Here is a 26,567-nt window from a genome sequence, read left to right on the forward strand (position 1 = left end):
GACCACAAAAAAAATATATTAAAATTGTATTTTTTTATTTTTTTATTTTTTTTTATTACATAGGAAAAAAATATTTATTTATTTACTTGTTTGTTTGTTTGCTGGTTGGTTGGCTGGCAAATACATTCTAACAAGACCAAATTATCTGAGCCAGGGTTTTTCAATCTTTTTGATTTATATATTTCAGTAATAATAACAAGCGGCTTGTTGTTGTTTTTTTGGGAGTGAAAATAATCAGTTTACATTTTGATTTTATTTGTATTTTTGCCATTTTAATTCACATTACAGTTAAGACTTTATTATATTAATAATAATTACTTTATACTTCATAATAATAAATAGGCCTACTTGTGTCCCCCTGAAAGTTGGGCCCTCCAATGGACCCCAGTCACCTGGTTGAGAACCACTGATCTAAGCTTTGCTATCAATATTCATCGAATACCTCTTGTTATATGACAACAGTTACCTGAAATGTATCTAGATTTTATTTCTTCTACAGAGTTTTAGTGAAAATATATGAGCTGATTTGCAAATAAATCAATGAAGTCCTTAAAGTCCCCTGCGCTTTGAAAGAACAACCTCTGAGCAATAATTTTTTTTTTCTTTACGTACTGCTGCCATCCAAAAAAAGAAAAGAAAAAAATCTCTTTAACAACTATCGCAACAGACATTTTGGAGATATAAAGGCCTGGCTGTGTAGGATGCGTTATCATACAAACAATAGTAGTGTTGCAGTAGTAAACAATGCAGTCTGTCCCTGACTCATAAATATATCAGAAGGCATTGCTATTGAATCAAGCTTTTAGTCAAGCTGAGCTCTGAAAGGATAAGGCTTCCAGAATTGAGCCATGGCGCTTCACTATCCATATTAGACCAAAACACAGCCACATGTCGTAGTGTGTGCTATATTTGTAATGTTTCTGAAGCTCAACATCCTCTCCTATGCTCTCACTGCATGTGAGCTAATAGTCTATAGGAGTATATTAAAGTGTAAACGAGATGCAGGCTTTGTCCCGTTCTGTTCTTGTGCGTTTTCAGCAGAAGAAACCGTACGTGTGAAGGATAATCAGATCAATAACTAATCCGGCGCTAAGGGAGGCGGGTTTCTCATTAGGATCACATACTGTATCTGGCAACTAATTGGATCAATGTAGTTTTACATAACTGTAGTGTAGATAAACATGTGTGCGGTTATATCATGTCGCGCTGAATCGGTGCACTTTTTCAAGCACAAAATACACACAGGGAATGGAATATTATTCAATAGGCTTCATTATTCCAGATGTGCTAGTTGTTTTAAACATGTTTACTTGTTAAATTCACGAAGTGAGAACACGCACAAAAAAATTGTTGCCTTCATTTATTATCTGATTAAAATGCAGTCTTTGCCGTCACCTTAGCAACTGCTTGAAAAAAAGGTGGGCGGTGAGGGGGCAGAGAGACGAGTCTGTGTGTGAGAAGAGAGAGAGAGAGTGTGTGTGTGTGTGTGTGTGTGCCTGTGAAATGAAACTTGCAGAGCTCCCTTGCCATTTGTCGGAAAGTGAGATTTCCAGTCATTGCCAGAAACAACATTCATTTGAAAGAGGAGGTTGATCTTTATATTAGAAGATTGAGTCAATTTAGTAGTCCAACATGGCAACACTGGTAGCAGTGGTGTGAGTTGGGGTCCAAGTGTTTGGCGATGCTGTAACTCAGGCACTTTTATGTCCTGGGTTGATTTTTATGAAAACTATTTACTAAACTACACATTTTATTTTATGTTGATATGATGATCTAACCAGAGTGAGATGAGCAGAGTGTAATAAACCACATTTATTGTGTAAAAAACAAAGTTTTTTTGCCCCTAAAGGTTCTAAAAAGGGTTTTTTGCAGTGATGCCATAAAAGAATCATTTTTGGATCCCCAATGAACCTTTCAGTGAACAGTTCTTAAAATAACCATTTTTTCACAGTGGGAAAAACATTTAAAAAAACTTTTTTCCACTATAAATAACATGTTGTGCAATGGAAAGGTTCCAGGGATGTTAAATGCTCTTCCTGGAACCATAGATGCCAATAAAGAACCTTCATTTTTAAAAGAGTTTATAGTAAGTATTTTTTGTTCGGTTTATTATTTTAATTTTTTTACTTAGTGTAATTGTTAAATGCATAAGCTATGAGAAACATGAGATGTGTTAGGAAAATAAAAACATGTGAATATCACTTGTAAAAAGAATATTTTAATTATGTCAAATTATGCAAAAAATATGCAAAAAGTGTAAAATATTATGTAATTGTGTATTTGAGGTACATAAAGTGCTGGTTATAAAATTAGCCTCACCAAGACAAAATGAATTGCTTTTGATTCCAAAAATGATTAAAACATAATTTCCACCACTGTAATTTCTGTCGAATGTTATCAAACACAATACATCATGTACACAAAAGTAAGAAAAGTGATGAAACCAGTAAGGGTGTGAATATATGAAAACTGTAAAAGTGGTTTATGTATTCTTTTAAAAGCCCACAGGGTCAAAAGTACAATCTGTATCTTCTTTATTCACTGATAATCTTTTAAAAACAGGCGTGCATTCTGACCTTTTTTTTTTTTTTTTTTTGCTGATGTGTGTTTGATGTATACTACTTCATGATCTTGCACCACCACTTCTTAAACAATGTGTGACTTTCAGTAAGGACAATATTAGGCAGACCAAGTCATCAGTTAGAGGTGATTGTTTGACTAAATATAAGAAAAAATATATAAACTGCAAAAATATACTCTATGCTATATTAGAGCACTTTTTTCCCAGAAGAATTTTTTGACTTCTGAGTCTTCAAGCAGCAAAGATGGCAGCATCCAGTTATTTCGGGGCTGCCTGCACCAGCCAATCAGCTGCCATTGAGATGAATGAGAATGCTGGGAATATTTTTGCAGTCTTAATTCTTAATAAAGTCTTAAATCTTAAACTTAACGTTTAAATATCTGGAGGGCAATCTAAGACCCTGTTTACACTAGTGCGTTTTCATTTTAAAACAGCGTTTTAAAATGAAAACGATCCTCGTCTACACTGGTGTTTTCACTGCGTTTCAGAAACGATCTCCGTCCACACTACACAACCGAAAACGCATGTCACATAACCATTCATGCAGGTACAACCATAGATATGTATAGGTAGATACCCTATTATTTAGATGGCGGACGCGTCTGCGTGCTTGGAGCGGTCGAATGGGGAATCTACCTATACATGTCTATGGGTACAACAATGAGCATGATGCTATTGTTTACACGGTCGTCAAGGGTACGCAGAGCGAATGTGGGCAGCCACGCCATCATTTTCAAAAGTCTCTGTTTTGATCCGTTTACACTCAAATGCAATCCCGGAGTTTTCGAACTAAAATGGGGTCTGCAGCATTTTCGAAAGTCTCCGTTTTTGAGTAATGTAAACGATAGGTGTAACCCAAGCAAAAGTTATGCGGTTTAAAACGAAGACGCACTAATGTAAATGTAGCCTAACAATACCCTGTACAAAATTATAACAAACATTCTATTGTGCAATTACAAATACAACAGCAGTGGTTAGACATTCATGTGAGATTTTTGGATCTCTGCATAGAGGATAACTTATACTGACTGCGTATACAACATAAAAATATGAAGAGTTCATTTGCAAAATGAAACAAACATAAATGAAGCAAAAACAGATAACTCAGTTTTTAACAATTTTCATAAATCATGTTTATTCATTGTGCATTCCAATCAATCTCAATCAAACTGCAGTTGGGTTTGATTAGGTTAAAAAATAACTAAAGAATATAGCTAACTAACACAATAAAACACAATATAAACATGATAGCATAATAAAAAAAAAAACACGATTGAGTTATCCGAGTTATCTGTTTTTGCAAATAAACTCTTCATATATTATTAAATACTTTACAAAATTAGCATACTATACATAGCATATCAGCTTTATCATTTAGATTGGCCTGTAAACTATTAAACTAGCTTGGATGTGTTATACCACATTGGATCACGCACTGCCTGCCTGGTGTTGAATTAATAGGACTGGAACGGCCCTTGGTCACTGCTGCACACTAAATCTGAATGAGAATGTGAATTCCTCTGACATAATCTCACTCTTGCATTATTCATGGGGCTACAGAGTGACAGACAGACAGACCGAGCGAGAGAAAAAGCTGTAGCACGCAGTGGATCTGAGAACCGGAGTGCCTCCCTATCCCTCCCTCCGATTCCTTCATCAACAGATGAGCCCACCTGTTTCCCTCTCTCTCTCTCACACACCATCTCTCCCTCTCGCACTCTTTTTCTCACCCGCTCCCTCTCTCTGGTCTGCTGTCTGTCCTCACATCCTGTGGATCTTCGCGAAACCGATGAGTGAGTTTCTCTCGGGGAGGAGGAAGGAGAGGGGGCGGCGTGTCTGATGTTGTGTATCTGCATTCTGGCTGCGACTGTGCTTTCCATTCGCACTTAATCTGTCAAGATTTCTCCCCTCCTCGCACATGAGATCGATGCAGAAGTACACTGGCACCATTGGATAGAGAGAGAGCAAGAGAAAAGGGAGAGACAGAAGGAGAGAGAGAGAGCGGCGGTGTGTGCCTCAGACTGCGCAGTGATGCCTTGGCAGCTTCGGGAAGCAGGCGCACGTTCCTTTCACTAATCGCCTCTTCTTCCTTCTTCCAGGCTTCGGACGAGGAGATGCAGACCATAAGGTAAGCAGCTTCACCTTTCTGTCTTTTCTGTTCCTCTACCCCTCTTTTTCTCCCATCCCTGATGCCTGGAGTGCAGCAGGAATTCACCCTCGCAGCGATGCCCGCGTTCTCCACCAGAAAACGGGGGTTTAGCTGCTTAGAAAGCTTCAGTCTCTTCTGGAAGCTCAATTGTTTGGGTTGGTTACGCGACATCCGAGTATTCTTGAGTAGTTACATTTGCATTTTACGATGTGCATCCCGAGGAAACAGATTCATGGGAGAAGACCTGTAGAGGTGTAGAAAGCCACATAATGGCCATTCCCAAACTGAACGGCACCTTTCCATTGGCTAGAGAAGATTCAAGCCATGCATGTGCTGTCATCAGATCGCAGTTCCCTAAGGCAACATCAGAGATGGGGCTTGGGATATTATTTATGAGCATGCTAAGTGTTGACTGCCGCTGTTGTATATTATAGTATAGAAGTCATGTGGGGGAAAAGGTATGACTCAAGCTTGGTGGGGGAGGATTGACGGATTTATTGGGGGTTCCCCCTCCTTCGCATGAATTATTAATAGATTACAGGGCGAAACAGAAATGCTTCAAGTCATGCTGATGGATTTCAGCTTTGTGTTGCTAAGAGAAATGGAAAAAGTGCAAAGTAAATGTGTTTGCGAGGACTCTGCATCCATGATGAAAGCCTCTTGTCACAGTGGATCGCCTCGATTGAGATGTCAGTTTGCAGAACAGCAGTCCTGCTGCTAAAACATTTCCTGCCTGCATATCGGAACGAATTAGAACAATTTAATTAACTGCAATGGATACATTAAAATGCATACAAATCTTGAAAAAGCAGACCTAATCATCTATGTGGAATCATATTTAGGATGCAGTTCTTAATGTGGAATCTAGTTTGGGTGGTGGTTTAAGTTAACAGTGCACCAAAATATAATCTGTCATATTAATATTTCCAATGCTGGATTGAATAATTAACAAGCCATTTTAATTGAGTAGTAAGGAAGAGGTTGTTGGTTAACTTCTGTTATAATCGCTCCATAGGTGATGTTGCTGCATTGTGTGGAATAAGCGCATTCAAAGGGTGCGAAGGTCTGAATCATTATGTCAGCGATGATTCTGCAAAGGTGGTACATGAGGGCTGATGGACAGAATATGCAAACATAAGAAGAAACACCAATTATCATCTAAATTTTTTGCAAATGGCCAGCATGGCCTTAACCCCTCAGTGCAGCAAATTTGATGTAACACACTGAAATCGCTCCTTTTCTCTTCTTCCACACAGTAAAAAAGCATGAGATCCATTCACATTTAATTCAGGTATTATATTTCAAATGACAGGAAGTAACATTTCTACAAGTTACCATATGATCTTTTTGTATATAAATGAGTGAAACTCGCAAAGCCCGTCAAAAACATGCACATCAGTTTTCACCCCAGCATGTAGATAATGGAGACTACTGTATACATTTATGCTATCAAATTATATTTTAATTTATAATTTAACTATATATATATATATTGTAATTCTCATTATTCTCAATGATGATTCTCATTAGATTCTCATTACTGTTACACAGCAATGCAATTCATCCTGTCTGGACACATTCTTTCTTTATTAAAAATGAGCATAGGTTAAAAAGAAAGTACAACAAACGCCAACTTAATATACAAATAATTTGTCTTTTAAATATGGCATTTTTTATTACATTCATGAGAACCGGGGGAATAGGCTTGCTGCATTTCAAACTAATCTTAATATAAAACAGGCTTGATTTAGTTTACACAAAATTTGTATAATTTCTTTGAAGGTAAAATATGATTCATATATTCATATAAATATGAAAATATGACTTATTGTGTTGAGATGTGTCTAACAAATGGATGCATGCGTGGTCAGCCATTTCAAAACATGGTAAAATTGTAGTTTTGTAATACAGTCTGCAATATATATGTTTAGAAATGCATACATATATTATGTTACAATGATGCTTATGAGATTATTAGAGTAACAGAAATTTGCTCCATGTAATCTGCGGTGTAACTATTCAGAAATTGTGTGTTTGTGTAAACACATTACGACGAGGGTCTTTGAAAAGTAATGATTATTTTCCAGAATCTTGGTTGCTACGCTACTGAATGCCATCAGTGTAGCACTAAAGAGTGACTTCTGATCATACAGCTGCACAGTTAGTCTACAAGACAGTTGCATATGATCATTCTGTTGGTTTCAGTGTATGTTGCTTTGTTGAATGATATCCGCAGCGATGTGGCTGAAAACAATCCATGTTTTGCAGCCTTGGGCTCCGATGTTCTCATCTGTTCTGAAGAATTGTTTATTAAAACATGTTTTAAATCAATAGGTGCTGCTATTTTTAACACCTGTGAGCTCGTCTGTTTGCTGTTGTATGTGTATATATCCTCGCATGTCCAGAAATTTCTACGTACCATTCAGCCTGCCAACATTCAGGCTTGCAGATTTAATATTTTACAGTATATACTAGCAGATCCCTGCATCTCAGGGGTATTCTGTGTATGTGTGTGTGTGTGTGTGTGTGTGTGTGTGTGTTTCACTTAATTTGTTGTATTTTACATCAAAATAGTAATAATGGAAAACATATTTTGGATAAATATATTTTGCTGAAAAAAAGATGCATTTTTTGTAAGGACCATTGTTTTTTGTTTTTTTTTGCATTGTGTTATTGACATTTTTATATAAACATATAAACACTTTTTTCACGAAGATGTTTTAATGAAAATAATTCCTACTGAAAATTATTATTTCATTATTTTATTAGTTAACCGTTTCAATAATTTATACTAAATAGAAATGCAAGTCATTTATGTATTATTTATTTGATTTGAATTTTGATGTAAAATATGACCCAGGCATGTACTTTGTGAGATCTTATCAACCATTATTGGTTTCGAAAATACCAAACGGTGATAGGCACTGAACGCGACTGGGACAACACAGTTCATCTCATTCTGTGTCATGACAAGATGTCGTCCCCGCAAAGTTTCCTATCCTAGTTTTCAAGCGGTTTTCTACAAAAATTAATCTAAATCCCACAGCAAACATGACTCCCAGTTGATTTGCTGGGCACCATGACACATTTTATCATGGCCCTCGGCGCGGCATGTTGCTGCTGCTTCTTGGAATCCCATTCCACCCATCAGATTTCCGTTGCTCATCCACAATTCTGCCCAGATAGACTGTCCTGATTCTTCTCCTCTTCGTTTATCTGCCATCTGCAGGCCGCATAATCCACTTAAGCCATAATTATTCCCTGCTGTTTGCAAGTGGGTGGCTGGTGGAAGGAGGGATGATGTGAGATTGAAAGTGAGAGTGAGAAATAGAGGGCGAAAGAGAAAGAGAGAGTAACAACAAATCGAGTCAGTGCAGATAAATGACTGGATTGTTCCATTGTGTTTTGTGTGAATTTCATGGCTTCTCTTTTTAAAGTCAGAATGAAATGGCATTCACAAATCGTCGTACCTTCCATAATGTGATGTATTTCAGATTAAAACAAAATAGTCAATGAGAGAAAAAGAAATGTAGGGCAGGACTTGATTGTATCCTTTGGGAATTTAGCGCATTGTAAAAAGTGGGCGTTAAATGCCAGAAAGGAGCCAGACCTGAATGCGAGTTTGCAAGTGATTGTGGAGGAGTACTTCCGACTTGACTTTTGAGGAGGCTTTTTGGCCAGGAACGGGGAGACTGAAGGTCTGGGTTGTATTGGCTATAACAGTATCCTGAAGTAATGTGGAAATAGCTATTTACCTAGGCTGCTCCTGCTGACTATTTGGATAATGTTAATAGAGTGCTGCAGTCGTGACGTTAAAACCCAGAAGACTCGCCATGCGTTCCCCTTCGAGATTTTTCTATGGGATTTATAATGGGCTTTTTCAATTCACAAGTAAAATAAGGTCTGTGGTAAACATAACTTGATGGTACTTGGACGTTTTGTTGTACAACGCAAACTGCGCACACTCACACCCCAAACGTTCTTTTGTAGTTACTTATAAAACCATACAATTTAAAAAAATAAACATGCTACAAAATTTTACAATTAGAAAGATTTTGGTCACACTTTAGTTTGGGGACCAACTATTAACTATGACTTTTGCCTCAGTGAACTGAGTTGAGAAACATATTGAGAAAATACTATAAAAATACTATAAATAGGTACAGACTGTGACTAAAATAATTACAGTCATTTCAAATCTAGCTGGCATTGGTGACACTTGGGAGAATTGTGAGTGTATTTATATGTGGTAGCGCAGAGCACGATCAAATTCTTGAACAAATGCCCTCATTCTGCACCAGTTCTTTTTAATGAATCAGTGAAAAATTTCAAGAAACAGACTCAAACTTACTCATGAGTTAGAACAGGGGTCAGCAACCTTTTCGCCATAACGTGCCATTTTTAATTTTGCTGGTTAACCACTGTGCCAACACCCCCATTCAGTATTTATACAGTACATAAACATTTTTAAATGATACTATAAAAAAAAACAAAAAAAACAATAGGCCTATTTGATTTTCATGCAAATAGTGTCTGAAGATTTTGTCATAAATTGTTTTTTAAACTTTTCAAAATTTCTTGAATAACAGATATACAGTGTGACCGTACTGAACACCACTGTATGTGTGTGTGACAAGGCCAATGCATTAAAGGGTTAGTTCACCCCAAAATGCAAATGCTGTCATTAATTACTCACCCTCATGTCCTTCCAAACCCGTAAGACCTTCGTTCATCTTCAGTACATAAACATTTTTAAATGATACTATAAAAAAAAAATAGGCCTATTTGATTTTCATGCAAATAGTTTCTGAAGATTTTGTCATAAATTGTTCAAAAATAATTTTCAAAAGTTTCTTGAATAACAGATATACAGTGTGACCGTACTGAACACCACTGTATGTGTGTGTGACAAGGCCAATGCATTAAAGGGTTAGTTCACCCCAAAATGCAAATGCTGTCATTAATTACTCACCCTCATGTCCTTCCAAACCCGTAAGACCTTCGTTCATCTTCGGAACACACATTAAGATATTTTTGATGGAATCTGAGAGCTCTCTGACCCTCCATAGACAGCAACGCAACTGAAATGTTCCCAGACAAAAACATATCAAGGACATCGGTAAAACAGTCCATGTGACATCAGTGGTTCAACTTCAATTTTGTGAAGCTACGATACTTTTATATACTTTTTGTGCGCAAAGAAAACAAAAATAACATAATTTATTTAACAATTCTTCTCCCCCGAGTTACGTCTTCTGCCATTTTGGAGAGTACCCAAGAACGTAATCAGCATTGTTTATGTTAGGAGGGGAAAGCGCGAGCAATGAACGTAATCGGCGTAATCAGCGTTGTTTACACTTAGGGTAAAGCGTGCGTATGCGTTGTGATACTCTCCAAAATGGCGGAAGACAGTAACTCGGGGGAGAAGAATTGTTGAATAAAGACGTAATCAGCATTGTTTATGTTAGGAGGGGAAAGCGCGAGCAATGAACGTAATCGGCGTAATCAGCGTTGTTTACACTTAGGGTAAAGCGTGCGTATGCGTTGTGATACTCTCCAAAATAGCGGAAGACAGTAACTCGGGGAAGAAGAATTGTTGAATAAAGTCATCATTTTTGTTTTCTTTGCGCACAAAAAGTATTCTCGTAGCTTGGCAAAATTGAAGTTGAGCCACTGATGTCACATGGACTGTTTTACCGATGTCCTTGCTACGTTTCTGTCTGGGAACATTTCAGTTGCGTTGCTGTTTAGGGAGGGTCAGAGAGCTCTCAAGATTCCATCAAAAATATCTTAATTTGTGTTCCGAAGATGAACGGGTTTGGAAGGACATGAGGGTGAGTAATTAATGACAGAATTTGCATTTTGGGTTGAACTAACCCTTTAAAACCATTCAGTTTAATCACCGTTCTATATTAATGCGCTGCTTTAATTGATGCGCGCGCGCGCACACACACGCACCACTTGCACACAGAGATCTGAGATCGCGCTGTGCAAAAAGTAACATTCAGAAGCTCATAAACATGTTGTCAGCTCTGCCAAGTGATTTTTATTAATCGATACTGAATCGCTACATTATATTTCTCAGCAACGAGGGGGGTAAAATCGCTGTCTTTTAAGTAACTAAACTCAGCTTCATTGTTTGTAGAGAGAGACACAGGCCCTGTCCACACGAACGCGGTTATTTTTAAAACCGCAGCTTTTTCTATGCGGTTAGGCCGTTCGTCCACACGCAATCGCAGCACCAGTTCACTGAAACCGAACATTTTTGAAAACGCCTGCCAGGGTGAAGATTTTCAAAAACTCCGGTTGCAGTGTTATCGTGTAGACAGCGAAACCCGAGTTTTTGGCTTGTGACGTCAGGCGCCTGCGCTGTTATCTCCACCTACTGGAAACTTTTTCAGGCTTCTGATTGGCCAAAATGGCTTTACGGTTGAGATTATATCGCCCTCTCTCTCTCTCTCTCAAAATGGCCATATTTGAGAATAAAAAAAATTAGAGTAGTTTGCATCACTGGATATTGCTGTCGGTCATTTAACATTTATATTGTAAAATGTATCGTTAAAAGTTGACTTAAACTGAGCGTTAAACTGACGCTTCGCGCTCTGCTTCTGTGAACAGTAAACCCAGCCTAATTTGATTTGATTGGCCATCTCAGTCATTTTGACATTGACGAGCGCTGTTAGACCGCTGAGGCTTTGATCTGAAGTGCCTAGTATGTGCAGCGTCTGGATCTCATCTTATCACGAGATCCAGATGTAAGTTTGGTCCATCGCAGTGTTGCCAAGTCTATGGTATTTGGGCGACTTTTATACTCCATTTATGTCTTTCAGTGATCCCCCATCTCCCTTTTTGACTATATTTTGACCCAAAATGCGATTGGGATCATTTTTATTAACAATTGGATTGGATTTGTTACGCAGACCTGGCAACCCTCGTCCAATTTGATTCCATGTTGTTTAGTTGATCCACAGACTTTGTGAGGTGTATGTCGGTCCACGAGTGTATGTGTGGTGCATCATGGGATGTATGTCAGTGCAGCTATGTGTGCACATACGATGAGGGGGTTTTCTGGGAGATAATGTCTCGGCGTTGAGAGGCGCAGAATACAAAGTCTCGTTTTTCTGTTGCTCATTCCTTTATTCCGTCTCACTCCTGCCCCTCTAATCTTCCAGCTCCACTTGTCTTTCATTCCCTCCCTCGCGCCTCTAAAATGTCAGCTGCTCTTTCCGAAAGATCAAATGCAGCCAATTCAGCGGCTGCAGCCCCCGTGATATAAGATTGCCCCTCGTGATGTGGTAAATGTTCGTGGGTGAGGATTTAGGGAGATGTGTTATATTGACACCCTGCGGTGATTCAAACGGGAGAGAAAAAAAATGAGTGTGCGATGAGTCAGAGGTGGGGGAAAGAGAAATGCATAATCAATTGTCACAAAAATCTCTCCTTCCTCACCTGATGGACTGGATGGAAACAGGAGACAGGAAGACAGGAAAAATGATGTCTTTCAGTGCAAGTATTTGTGCAAAAATAAAAACAGACAAGTAAAAAAATGCACAAGGCATTTTCCATGAATAGGGTTTAATAAATGCCATTATTACATTTTTTAAAGCATTGGAGGCAAAAATGTGTGTGTGTGTATGTGTGGTCCTGGTAAACCCTACGTTTTGGGGACAAAATGTAAAAAACACTGTAAATGTCATCAAATTTCTGATTTTATCTTGTCGCACACCACATAATATTCTTGTATATTTAAAAATGAATGTTAATCAAGATGAACAAATATGTGAAAAAGACATGAAATAATTCATGATACCAAATTTAGAATGTAGTGCATGTTAATGTATACTGTAACTTTGTTGTAAAGTGTTTGGGATTGCAAAATGATAATTCCCATTATTATTATTATTATTATTGTTGTTTTATTTATTTTTTTGCCACATCACTCTTAGGGTAGTGGTGCCTTTAAAATTAAAATGATTAAAATAATCCACATAAATGATACAACAATGCATTGACCTTCACATGTTCTGTTGATATGTAATTCATTTTATTAAAAAATATATTTATTCACTCATGTTAATTGTCCAAATATGTTTTGCCATCCCTCGCATTTCGTATTTCCCCAATTAGAGCAAAATCCTTTTAATTATGACAAACAAGATTTAAAACCATTTGGACCCATACATGGTGGAAGTGAATAATCTCATTCAATGTTCTCATCTTTGAAATACAGTATAATACAGCAAAATGATGTCATATTATTACGGTTTAAAAATAGCATCACTACTCCAGTCTTCATTGTGACACACGATCCTTCAGAAATCATTCTAATGTGCTCAATGTTTTCAACATAATAAGAAATGTCGAGCACCAAATCAGCATATTAGAATGATATCTGAACGATCATGTAACACTGAAAGAGATATTACTCTTACTGTATATTCAATTAAAGAAATACAGCCTTGCTCAGCATAAGAGACTTCTTTCAAGAAAATAACAAATTTAGCATGTTCCAAATCTTGGTAACAAATTTAGCAAAAATTGCAAACCTCATCTAAAATAAATATTCAGTAGCTAGTATAAAATGTAGTGAGGCTGACAATCCATTTCTGAAGTTTAAGCACCTCCTTTCAAACTTTTGAAGAGTTTCGGGCCTTGTTTCGAACCCTATTAGTGGAAAAGTTGCCGTAAGTGTGTGGTATAAATATTCTCCAAACTGCAGTACTCTATAGATTATCTAGGCGCATCTACGCATCACGTAAGGTTCTGCATGTGAATGTTTTTGATGAAGTCGCAAGCTGTCTCATCGCTTTCCTACCTTAATTCATCTCGCCGCTCACGATCGCACCTGTGCGAGGGACCTCCAGTCAAACCGAAACATCAGCACAGAGGCATCGGCCCAAAGAGGTTAATTACGCCTGTCGCCGCGCGCTCATTCTTGCCGTGACAGTTTCATGCATGAAGCTTCGAGATGAATCGCAAGTTTGATGACACTTTCTTAATTGCTGTCGCTAGTATTTTGTAATATGATTGCAAGCGCCACCCGCCACTCTCTTTGCTCTGTTGGCAGGATCTCCAGCGGTCTGTCAGGGCTGCATGGGAAACGTAACCTCAGACTCAAGCAGGAATAAGTGGAATCCCTGTTAGGGAGCGGAGAATTTATACACAGACCTTCATGAGAGGTGGCCTACTGCGAAAAAACATGAAAAAGATATACATTGGGAAAACAGCCCTTAAAACCTCTCGAAATGGTTGTAAACATCAGAAAAAGAGGTAAGATGCTCTCTCAACCCTGTCGTCCGCCCACCACAGTCATCCCATCAACCATGTGCATCTCCGTCGAGTGCTGAACTGTGACAGTTTGACCATCATGAGTGCTGTTGCTACAAGTGTTGACCAATGAATGTGCTATTGTACACACATACAGGACCATAATCATCTGCTCTCCAATCCACTTGTGACTATGGATGTAGTATTGTTTTGCTAAATAGGGCTGTTTAAAGAAATTACTAAACCAATATACAAACTAACACTTGGAACAAATCACGCAGTGTCATATACAGACTATGAACAGTGTAGACATCGACTCGTCTAAATCTCATCTCCTTCATATGGCGAAATTCTTATGTAGAAAAGAGCAGGCTAATTGTCACATATTTCTTAGTAATTGTTAAGTTTTGAAATAATAGTACAAATTGGCATATATTGAAAAAAAAGGAAAAAAGGGATATACATTATATAATGAAGGTATATTATAGCTGAAAGGTTGAACTGTTCTTGTTAAAAAAGAAAAAAAAGTGGCAAACCATGAAAAATATCGACTGGAGAAAACATTTTGACAGCTAGCACCAGTCTTCCTATACTGTATAAAATACATAAATATTGAGATGTGAAAATATATTTAAGATTTAAAATTTTAATGTTATGAGTAATTATTATCCCACCCCTATCCGGAATTATTATCCCACCCCTATCCGGAATGCTGAATCCCTGACAATTTTCAAGTATTAGGGTTGCAAAAAGGTGGAAATTTTCCAGTACATTTTGGAAACTTTCCAGGATTGTTTGGAATATTCCAGGGATTTTTGGAAAGTTTCTGGAAATTTTCCACCCCTTTGCAACCCTAGTAATTATTCACAATTATTTACAGAAATATGTGCTACTCATTTTTTTAAATCAATTGATAGCCCTAGTTTTTACTATTTCATTTTATGAATTTTAAATTAACTAGTTAACTTGCAAATTAAAATTATTTTCAATGTTTCCATTTTTGTGCTATATGCAATTATTTTCAGAAATCTGTGCAATTTTTACTATTTCAATTTATGAATTTTGGTTTATTTTAATTCACTAGTTCACTTGCAAACTAAAATGACTTTTAGTGTTCAAAGTTATGTGCAATTATTCTGAATTATTTACAGAAATCTGTTCAATTAATCTTTTAATCACTTTGACAGCCCTAGTTTTTACTATTTCATCTTCAGGTTTATATTATCATGTTTATTTTTTAATTCACTAGTTCATGTGCAGACTAAAATTATTGTCAGTGTGATCAGCTTAATATATGCAGTATGTTACAAATATATATATATATATAAGTACTATAGTACCAGCCTGTTCTTTAGAAATGTATCATATTATTTTGAAACATAGTATTACCATGGTGTTCATTGACATTTCATGGCGTACCATGAATACCATGATATTTGAATTTGTTATTTATTCAGTTTCATAATATTACTATGGTGTCACCATACTACATTTTGTTAAGGGAATCTAGCTTTCATTTTAAGTCAGGCTTAATGCTTTGGCTTAATGCCTGTCTGTATTGAGGCATCAGCAGTGATAATAGTGTGTGTTGTGTGTTCTGCTGTATCCTGCTGAAAATACGTGTGTGCTGGCTTGTGTGTGCTCGCTTTCACATACACGTGTGTATCGATTGCCAGTACATTTATCGCTCAGACGTGTTACATCCTCACTGCTTTAGACACATGTTGTCTGGCCGTCTGATCAAGCGAGGTTTGTGGCATGCTGAAAGTCGTCGGCTCTATCAACAGCCAGAAAGTCATTACCGTTCAACACACATTAGTCCATCAATATTAAACCATTAGGGCCGTCAGTGGTTCTCTTACGTATCGTAAAAAGCTGTGTTTGGTTCCATCCATCTCTCCCACCCCATCCCCGCTTGTGTGTTTGATCTATAAATAGACCGTCTGTACATGGCATTGGTCATGTGACTAAGGATCAATGTGGGAAATGGGAAAAATGAGTGTTGGGGATTAAAAAGGTCAGTAAACCTGATTTACCAAGGCACTCTTGATGTGAGTGTAAATGTGATCAGTGGGTTGTTTGACAGTTATCGATCATGTCAGCAACAATGAAGCAAAATACATTCGTAAATCTGGCCCAAACTGAGGTGTAATTCATACAAAATAGCTGTTTTGATTTTGCATTCCCTTAATTGATCCTGAATGTCTGCCTGATCCATGCAGAACGGATTCTGGGACTATTTTGTCAGTTTTTGTCATATGAAGCAAATGTAATCGCATGCGCATATGTATGCAGCTCTCTGCAGGAACAGAAGGAAGACCTGCGCAAACGTCTCTCCTACACCACTCAAAAGCTGGAGCTTTTAGAGCGTGAGTTTGACTCCACGAGGCAGTACCTGGAGACCGAGCTGCGCCGAGCCCAGGAGGAGCTTGACAAGTTCACCGACAAATTACGCCGGTAAGAAAAGTGTATACAATAGCATCTGGCCTTAATATAGTGGGGCTTTCTATTCACATATGGTAACTAACTGAACAATGTATCAACTTGGCTCTCAATTTGCCTACTTATACTATGCTCTTTAAGTATGTACCTGCTGTTGTTGCAAAAGACATTAGGGAAGCACGATATTGGATTTTTGTCGGTATAGGCTGATATTTTTAAACTCATTTTGGCCAATGCCAATACAGATATATTTCCTTTTGTTTGAAAACTTTTTTTTTTTTTTTCAGACAAATGCAGTGGTAACGTTAACATTTTATTGGAAGATTTAACATTTGTAGATGGTCTAAAGAGTTGTAAAAATTCTGAAAATCTTTTAGATCTCTTTTTATTTAAGTGTCATAATTCGTTTGGGGGAAAAAAAAAGACATAAAAAAAGACAGAGTAAATCTGTATATAAAATTATAAGCATCATATTTGTATTTTTATATTTTTATTTATGTAAGCTATAGCTTTTGACCTTTAAATCAAAGCATACTCGTGATCATCAATACTGCTTTATTTAATCAGAAACACAATCTAAATGTTATTATTAGTGTATTTGACTTTCATTTTATTACAAGTAGGCCAACAGCGACCCCTTTCGGATTTAATACACACAGACATTAGGACCCGGGGGAGGCTGCCACGGCACGCACTAGTGACTGTTGACTATCGTACAAAAGACGCGTCATTCTTTACGTGCATTCTCAGATTAAATGCAGCGATCCAAAACAGTGAATCTAATCACCATTCAGGCACAAGTTTGCTTCAACAATGACCACACTGCTGACGTATTGCTAGCAGCACACCTTGAGCATAGGCGAGATATTCGCCTTATCGGCAAGGCATATCGGCATAATTTTTCATTCCGGGCCAGTGCTGATGTTTACATTTTAAGCCATTATCGGCCGATTCTGATATCGTTCCGATAGTATCGTGCATCCTTAGCTAACAACTATCCAAATTAATCCCCATTAAAATTACTCAAACTTAAGTTTAATACAGTAGTGTAAAAAGTATTTGCACCCCACCTGATTTTGAATTGTATTGTATGTTCCTCTCATAGTATGGGTTTATATTAGTCAAAACACAAAGTATTCACAAAGTGTCCAAATATGCCTACTTCTTTTCTATATAGTAGGCAATAATCAAAATTTAATTTTTTGTAGGTTGCAAGTCTTCTTGTAAATAAAACAGTAAAAACAGTAGTAACAGTAAACAGTAATGGTCACACATGATGGCGGCACTGTTATTGTATAGGGATATTTTTTGCAGCTTTCAGGGGTGTTTCCCAAAAGCATCATTAGCCAACTATGGTCAAAAGTTCCATTATTACCAACATAGTTTTCCAAATCTATAGTTCCAACGAACATTCGCAAACAGCATTACAAAATTGTGTGTTTGGAGCTACAGCTCTCAACCTGTGGTTAGAAGCATATTTTCTTTCTAGTAGGACATGGACTTGAGCAAAATACACAAGCTAACATGTAGTGTAATCTATATTGTTCATTCCATACATTTACAAATTTGTTTATGTCTTCTACTTTGTTAACAGAATTAAAACATAATTTCTGAAATTTGCATACGCATGTATTTGCTATACTACTACGGGGAACCTGGAGTGATGTAAGGGAAGCTGCAAAATACAGCTAAATAACAGAGAACAAAAATAGTGAAGTAGTCCTCATATTCCATGTTCATTAGTTACAGCAATAATCTGACATTAATTTGCTTAATATCATTAATGACAGTTCTAACTAATGTGGTTCGAATGACATATGTGACAAAGTTCCCGTTTTCAGGAAACAGTAGTGACTAGCTAGTCACGGGCTTGTCTCTCCAACAATGCATCGTACTACGGTGATTAAGAGAGTTACATTGTTGTTCAGGAAACACACCCCTGAAGTATAATTTCTGCTACATATTAGATAATTCCTAAAGAAAATGTCTGACTATCTGCATGTGAGCTGAATATAAAGCATAATTGGGTAATGCTGCAGGGCATGATTCACACAGATTCCAACACCAAAGCATAATCAGGTCCATATCTGAATGGCTAAAAACAAACAAAATTAAGGTTATGGATTGCCCTAGTCAAATCCCTGAATTTAATCCAATAGAAACTATTTTCACAGTGGTGTTTCGAATGTATTATAAAGTTGCACTTAATATTTTTTGCTTTATTAAAAAAGTTTTACTACTAAAGAAATAAATAGTACTTTTGAAAAATATCATATCAGTAACCTGATAAAGACTGTTTTAATTTTACATCGACTTAGTCAACTCTTGGGGGTTGCCATGCTGAGATCCAACACGTTCTCACTCCCGACTCGTCACATATTGACGCTTGGTCAGGACCCCTTGGCATCGCTTTTTGATGCTCAAGGTACCCCTTTAGCATCACTTTTCGACATGCATTGTTTTCAGTTGTTTGCCTTAATTTAATGGTTTGCATGCATTTGTAAAAACAGAAACCATTTTATATAAATGCATACTTTCATTGGAGCACCTAACGCGCACCCTACTCTAATCATACAATATCTTTATGTGAGGAAAAGAGTAAATCATAAGGTTTTAATCGCTCAAAATGATCCCGTTCCATCAAAACGCTCACATCTCATTCAAAAAGATCCTCCTGAACATTAGCATGGCGCACCAAATCTGACGTCAGGCAATTTTTGAATTTGTGCACAGACTGCAGACAGGATCTGAGCTTTATGGCAGACGGAGATGGTGATCGTGTCTTCACATCATATACTTTTATTTATTTTTATTTTTTTTGTGGCAGCTGCCCTTATGTTCCTTTTCTTCCATTTAAAAAGGTGTTTTTGCCCTAATATTTAAACATACTACAATTTGGGATGCACTGTTTCTAACCTTGCCTAATATTGTGGATGGATAGTAAGGGCACTGTGTCCCTCTGTATTGAGACACAGAGATTGTTTCACTTCACTTGGCCAATGCCAAGTGTGTAGGAGTCAGTTATACAGTTATAGCTTGGCCATGTGTTGGGCTCCTCGGTCCATAGTAAAATAAATGTTATGAATTGATGCCGCAACAGATACCATAATATGATGTGGAAGATGAACAGGTGGTGAGAGTTTTGGCAACCGACAATTGATTATCGAACAGATGTGTCTAAGGAAATAAGGAAGGCATTTAAGACCTTCCAGTGCGTGCTGGATTTGAAAAATAGACATTTTGTTCATGTGTTTCCCACAGAATACAGAGCAGTTACTCAGCACTGCAGAGGATCAACCAGGACTTAGAGGATAAAATCCACCAAAATGTGAGTGCACACATCGGCCACACACTAAAAAAGAACAAATTATAAAAGAAGTGTCTGGGTGAACGCGCACACACTGCTTTTTGTTTTAATGTGCGAATGTTTTTGTTCGCATATGTGTTTACGAGTACTCATCTCCCTCTTTAAGTGTTTTCCTGTTTAAATGGGTTTTCGGATGAAAGTGTTTACATCGCTGTCCATACTTCTGTCCATGTGTGTACGTGTTTTCTGGTGTGGCAGATTAGGGAATGTGTTAAACATGTACAATAGCGCTGAATGCACTAAGAGTCTATTTGAATATCAATACAATGCCACTGGTGCGCCTGACGTTAATTATAGTCCATTACAACAGCCTGTCCGCCTTCACATGACAGTGTGATAGTGAGTCTATTATGCTCACAAAATCTGCATCACAGCCTGTTTGTTAATTTGAAGTTCGAAACAATTAAAGGGGTCATATGATGCGATTTCATTTTTTCCTTTCTAGCCTGCCTGCTGCAGTACATTGTATGACCATTACATGTCTGTATTAGGATCCAGCCCTCAGGGTTTACTCTGAGTTTGTTATAGTAAACACATTTTTTAGCAACAGATTGCGCCCATAAAGACGTCAGTGATGACCCTGAAGGTTATGGGTTCAGGTATGAAAAGAAAATCATTTGATATCAGCCTTCTATTGATGTTCCTTTCAGTATGCCAATTAATTCCCATCTGCTGCAGGAGTATCCTAGAATGACTGAAAACGTGCACCGACTTCTCCCAGTGTGAAGTTGTCTATATTCATACTGGTGGTCTTTTAGGGCCTATACCATTGCAAATGCATATCACATAGGTTTTTTCTGAAAATGTGCTCCTTTTAATCCAGTCACAGCACCACGATGATGAGAAACGGGCTCTTAGCAGAGAAATCATCGTCCTTAACAATCATCTCATGGAAGCTAAGATGACCATTGAGAAACTGAGCGAGGACAATGTAAGAGATATAATGACAATGTGATTTCTTTTACACACTGAGGCTTAATGGAGGTCTTTTAGAGGACGGTGTATTTGCTTTTCGTTACCTAATGTTCCTTTTCTACCACTCTCAATAGGAATTGTACAGAAAGGACTGTAACCTGGCTGCACAGCTCTTGCAGTGTAATAAGTCACATTACAGAGCCCAGTTATCTGAGGTAAGTTGGCACACAAACCTTGCTGAGTAGATGTTGCCATTATTGTTTTGTTTATGGGTGCTGCAGTATGCAGTAATTTGTGACATGAAAAACTTGTTAGTTCCTTCATTATTTCCTTTCTCTAGGCAAAATATTTTTAAATTAACCATGATTTTATAAGAATGTTTCTTTCTTGTTAACTGGTAGACATTTTAAAACTTTTCCATCCTGTTAGGTTCTATCCTGTTCATTTTCTTGACATTGTGTCGATTCATTATAATTAATAAATGTACTTACAATTGAATGATTGTAATCAATTTCATTCCTGAGCTTGAACAGAGCATATTTCAAAAAGATAGAAATACATCTTTAAATTAAAACAAAAGCAGTAAAAAATTTAAAGAAAAACAAAAAGTAAAAGAAAAAAAATTTTTACTTCTCCGGTATAATGGACCATCTTAGCATTCTTTCATTATGACAGATAAAAATAAGGTAAGTTTCCTTATTTTAGAAACATTCCCATAACAAGGGATGCTAATAGGCAAAAAATAAAATAACATTACATTACCATTATTGCTTCTATGGTAGGCTACTGTACCATGTATGAGCTGAGTTTACTTCCACAGCTAAAAATGGTTTAAGCAAGCCACGCATTTGCTACTGTAGGAAAATATATGTTAAATTTTTGAAAATGGTAATACTGAGTATCTAAAAATGAAATATACATTCTGAAATGTAATTGCATACTTCTATTTAACATCAATGAATAACAAAAGAGCATAACAGAAAATGTAAAACCTGGTCTGTCAATGTGTTGGATAATAGTTATTTATAGCACAACTTCTGTTCCAAGGTCTTTATATAGCCTATTTGGATATAGCCACACAATCTCTTTTTTAAAAGATATTCTATCTAAATAAACTCAACTATCCCCTTTAGTGCAATGTCATTTAACCATTAAACTTTTTTTGAAAGACTGTAGGAAATCATAAAGCAGGATTATTTTTATTTAGTGGGATCTACTAATATTTAGGTCAACCATAGTAAATCAAGTTCTTGTTTAAATAAATATTGAGGTTCTGTCCCAATTAAGAATGGGTGACTCTTCTGGCAAGGTGAAAGTGAGAGGATGTTTAAGTAATAGTGTGCCAATAAACCTGGCAGTTTATTCTTCAAATCTGCTTCAGGTCTTATGCCATTCCCCTGATGTCTGGAACAGAGACTTATGTTGGAATGCTGCTTGCTGTAAAAACCTGTTCATATTTGGCAGATATATTTGAATGGAAACATCAATGTGTCTGTTACACCAGTGTTTCCCAACCGGGGTGCCGTCTGTTGAGAGCAGGGGTGCCGTGTAAAAAATCATCACAATGTGTTCAAGGAATTCAGCCTTGCACATTGTTTTATATGAAAATGCCAAAGATTTGGCACTAAGCATTCATTAAAATAGCTGGACATAGCTGGACAAGGTGTCTCGTGGTTATGATGAAAAATCGAGTTTCTGAATAACCTTAAAGAAATTTCTTTAAAAGCAGCCCAAAAAGTCTCAGAAGCAACAACACTCAGAAAGGTCAACAGATGTTGTATGAATTAGATATCAAATTGGATTTGTTGAACCGAGATCAACCTGATTTTGAAGGAATACAGTTTTAGCTTCGTCTTGGCTCCTCTTATTATGTTTCTATAATTAGCCATGTTCTGTTAGCTAATTAGCTGCAATTTACTTTCTTCTCGTTGCTATGGTGAAAGAAATGAGAGGTAAAAAGAGCTGTGATATTGGATTGATGCCAAGTACTCTGTGTGTAGTGTCAGTGGCAATGAAATCGGTGGTTCTTCCCTCTGGCCAATTTTTGCTAAATGAAATACTAAAAACCATGTACTTACATAGACCATTAGTACAGACTTGTCTGAAGATTTAATACTGGCCTTTAACAACATCTTTGGCTGTCTGCTTTGCAAATGTACTTCCGTGTTCACTGGGTACTTTGATTCCATTCACCAATCTCTTGTATGTTTCTTACTGCCTCTTAAGGATATTGACCTCACCTAAGCTATTATTCCCTCTTATCCCTCCAAAATAGGATTCCATAAGAGCCTACATTTTTCTCTTAGTGTGCGAGTCTCTCAACTCCTATTGTTCATTGGGTCCATCTAATAGAAATCTGTTTTACTCTCTCTCAGTTGCCTGCAGAGTTTCAGGAGCGTGTAAGCTTGCACATGGAGGGTTCTTCCCTCTGCCACTCCCCATATGCCGACACAGTGCCTGCCTCTGTCATTGCTAAGGTCCTGGAGAAACCGGACGAGGTCTGCAGCAGTCAAGCCTCTCACTCACCCAGCCCACAACCCCAGGAATGCCAGGGCTTCCTTGTGGGCACAAGCCTTGTGGGTAGCACTGAGCGCCTTGGCCTCCGAGCTACTTACAAATCAGACCAGTACAGCAGTGACACAGCACTTTATTGCCCTGATGAACGGAGACGAGAGCGCAGACCCAGCATGGACCTCCATGGACAGCGGACAGTGTATGAACCCCAGAACTCCACTGATAGCAACCCAGAAGAAGGATCCATGTCCCTGCAGCCCGGCTTCTCCCAGGACCACTTACGAAAGTTTACAACCTCTCTGGGAGGAGGCTCTAGCTCTTACTCCAGCTTTAGTGGAGGAGGGTCAGAGGACAAGGGTCAGGATCCCCCAAGCAGTGCTGCCTCTTCTCCACACCACCACGCCCTTTACATGGACTGGAGGGATGGGGGTGAATACGAGCACAAGAGTGACTCTTCCTGGGAGAGGGAGAGTCCAAGCGCCTTTTCCAAGGGCCACACTTTTCAACCGCCTGAGTCCAGCCACCATCAGAATGGTAGCTCACCCATCTACAGTAGAACAATGTCCTCCTGTTACAGTGAACCTTATGAGCCCCTGCCACCTTCCACCTCACCCAGCATCACCTATGGTGACAGTCGGCGTGGAAGTGCTTTTGCTCCTGAGGAAGAAGAGCCGATTGGTCGGTGGCGGCAACTGAGTGTGGAAGATCTGAGTGCCCACTCATGTCCTGGGCGGGCCTCACCCTACAGCTTCTCTGAGCAGCACTTCTCTGTCCGGCCTGCAAAAATTCGCCTTGGTCCTCTTTACAGTAGCTTCCAGGAGGGTACTGATGTATACCACCATCATGGTGGGGTACTAGATCCCTTCTCTAGCCCCAGCCCTGAGTGCAGCCCAGGCCTACAGCAGCAGCAAAGCCAACCTCACCTGTACCGCTCCAAGGAGGATAGCCAAGAGTCCGAGCACAGCCTCTACAGCCCCAAGGATGGTGGGGTGGCAGCCGGGGGCCAGGCAACGGAGTATGTTGACATAAGTCCCAACAGTTCAAATGAGTCACTGGACCATGGATCTCTGGAGATGGCTGCCGAGCTGCAGCATTACCAACCCGAGAGGCACAGCGTGTCCCCTCAGGGAACAACCCCACCACCTCCTCCACAACAGCCGTACCAAAAATTTGGCACACTAGGGCTGTCACGTAAGGACAGTCTAACCAAGGCACAGCTCTATGGTACTCTACTAAACTAAGAGCAGAGTTTCCTGGTTACTCTCTTTTACAGCTCTGTGGTACTCTACTAAACTAAGAGCAGTTTCCTGGTTACTCTCTTTTACAGCTCTGTGGTACTCTGCTAATCTAAGAGCAGAGTTTCCTTATTACTCTCTTTTACAGCTCTGTGGTACTCTACTAAACTAAGAGCAGAATTTCCTGGTTACTCTCTTTTACAGCTCTACGGTACATTACTAAACTAAGAGCAGGGTTTGTGGGTTACTCTCTTTTGTCAGTAGGTTTTGAATGTTAAGCTACAGTTTGAGCCAAACACATGATGGGATTTTCTGTTGAATATTTTCAGTGCATCAGCTCTCTTATCATTTTTCTCTCTATTTCTATATCTCTTACAGTGTTTTCTAAACATCGAACATAAATTGCTCATGTTTCTAGTTAATATGAAGCTCTAACATTCAGCACTATTTGTATAGCCTATTTTGACAGTTTATTAATGGATCTGTGTGGTTTGTGAGAAAGTATTTTAAGTGCATTAGGTGCATTATGAATTTTTGGAAACTTGTCTGAAGAGAGAGAGAGAGATTTACTTTGTTTTACCAAAAGCCTTCTGGGCTCATAAGGGTTTGTGAATGGACAGCACATGCTATGTAAAAAAAATTCAAATTTTGACAAGAAATTTGATCTTTTATTATATAATTTATGAATAGCTGTATTTATTGTTAAGTATGCTATATCTATAATTGTTTAATAAATGTAACACTATGGAGAGATTCAAAAATCTATATAATTGTAAATTATTTATATTGCTATAAATAAGGCAATCAGCACAATTATACAAGCTGCAAACAATTAAACATGCCTCAAATGAAGTTAAGTCATTTCACAGCGACCCATTGACAGATCTTTCCACAGGTTTGTGGGCGAGACGTTGTGAAAATATTTTTGAGAATAAACTCTGCATGAATTCATATTACCCTAAGTCAGCCCTTCAAGATCAACTAAAGTGAAACTTCTAATCTATTTCTATTTCAAATAGATTTGATACTACTCAAATCTATTACACCATCAAACAAGTACATCTTGAAAGCACTGGGCATTTTTTTAAACTCCTGGGGCCTCATTTATAAAATGTGCGTACGCACAGATTTGATCTTAGAGTGTGCATACGCTAAAATCAACGGCAACGTTGCATAAACGCATCTCTGTTTTGTCTGTGTAGCCTTTAAGAATAGGCCTGTGTCGTGCAATAACGGTTTTAATATATTCTATTCAATGACATTGTTAAATGTTTTTTAAAGTTTTGCAAGAATTTCGTGATACTAAAAATTGTATTAGTTGTTATAGCAAGTGATTTTAAAAGTAGGATGGCTCACTTTTTATAAGATAACTGAAAATTTTACTTGAATTCGTAGTTTATTCTTACTTTTGGAAACCTAATTGTTTTATAATTGCTATTATTATTATTATTATTATTTCTCTTGTTTCTAGAAGTAGTAATTTTGATAATAGTCAATAGAAAAAATATAACCATATTGTTTGTCCACAGAATAATTACACATTATTAAGTAAAAAGCGCCCCCGCACGAACCTCTACCTCCGCCAGCAGGACCTTAATTTCAGACTCGTAAAGTTTTTTTCTTCTTCTTTGTGCTCTTCATTTTCAAGCATAGAAATTTGGATATTGGCGTGTGCTCTTTTATATGGTAATGATATTAATTAGGGGGCGTTTACAAGGCGGAGATCTGACACCAGTCAGCTGCGCACAATTTCAAGATCATTTGCGATTTATAAATGTCACATCTGGAAGAGAGGCGTACGCACGTGTTTTTGTGCGCACATTCGTTTTCTCTGAATCGCACTTAGGCACTTTTGAGAAATGATCTTAGAACAAATTTAGGACGGTTTATACGCAACATTTTTATAAATGAGGCCCACAGACTCTTAAAGAGACTACTGACATTCATTTAGAATTGCACAATGTGATGCATTAGCATTCTTACTCCTACAGGTAGGGATAACATATAAATGTGACCTAAATTAGTTTCATGAGATCTTAACAGCTTAACTCACGAGTCAAGAATTAAGCTAAACTGTTAAAAACAACAAATCTAAAT

General features: G+C 37.8%; 1 protein-coding gene across 2 annotated transcripts in view; it reads left to right on the top strand.

Moving 5' to 3' along the window:
• Positions 1-25,584, top strand: part of LOC107729079 (brain-enriched guanylate kinase-associated protein-like) — a 26,298-nt gene extending 714 nt beyond the window's left edge. Inside the window, exons 1-8 of one of the 2 annotated variants that reach the window (XM_016539434.1) lie at positions 4,218-4,588; positions 4,681-4,709; positions 13,798-14,000; positions 16,293-16,454; positions 19,701-19,767; positions 20,630-20,737; positions 20,856-20,936; positions 23,097-25,584. In XM_016539434.1, the coding sequence (XP_016394920.1) occupies positions 13,903-14,000; positions 16,293-16,454; positions 19,701-19,767; positions 20,630-20,737; positions 20,856-20,936; positions 23,097-24,476 (1,896 nt within the window). In that variant the 5' untranslated portion in view covers positions 4,218-4,588; positions 4,681-4,709; positions 13,798-13,902 and the 3' untranslated portion in view covers positions 24,477-25,584. Of the gene's footprint in view, positions 1-4,217; positions 4,589-4,680; positions 4,710-13,797; positions 14,001-16,292; positions 16,455-19,700; positions 19,768-20,629; positions 20,738-20,855; positions 20,937-23,096 lie in introns of those variants that run through there. The other variant, XM_016539433.1, reaches the window with a different exon arrangement.
• Positions 25,585-26,567: the final 983 nt, after the last annotated feature.

Source organism: Sinocyclocheilus rhinocerous, unplaced genomic scaffold (genome assembly GCF_001515625.1).
Source record: "Sinocyclocheilus rhinocerous isolate Xijiao unplaced genomic scaffold, SAMN03320098_v1.1 scaffold788, whole genome shotgun sequence".
NCBI lineage: Eukaryota > Metazoa > Chordata > Actinopteri > Cypriniformes > Cyprinidae > Sinocyclocheilus > Sinocyclocheilus rhinocerous.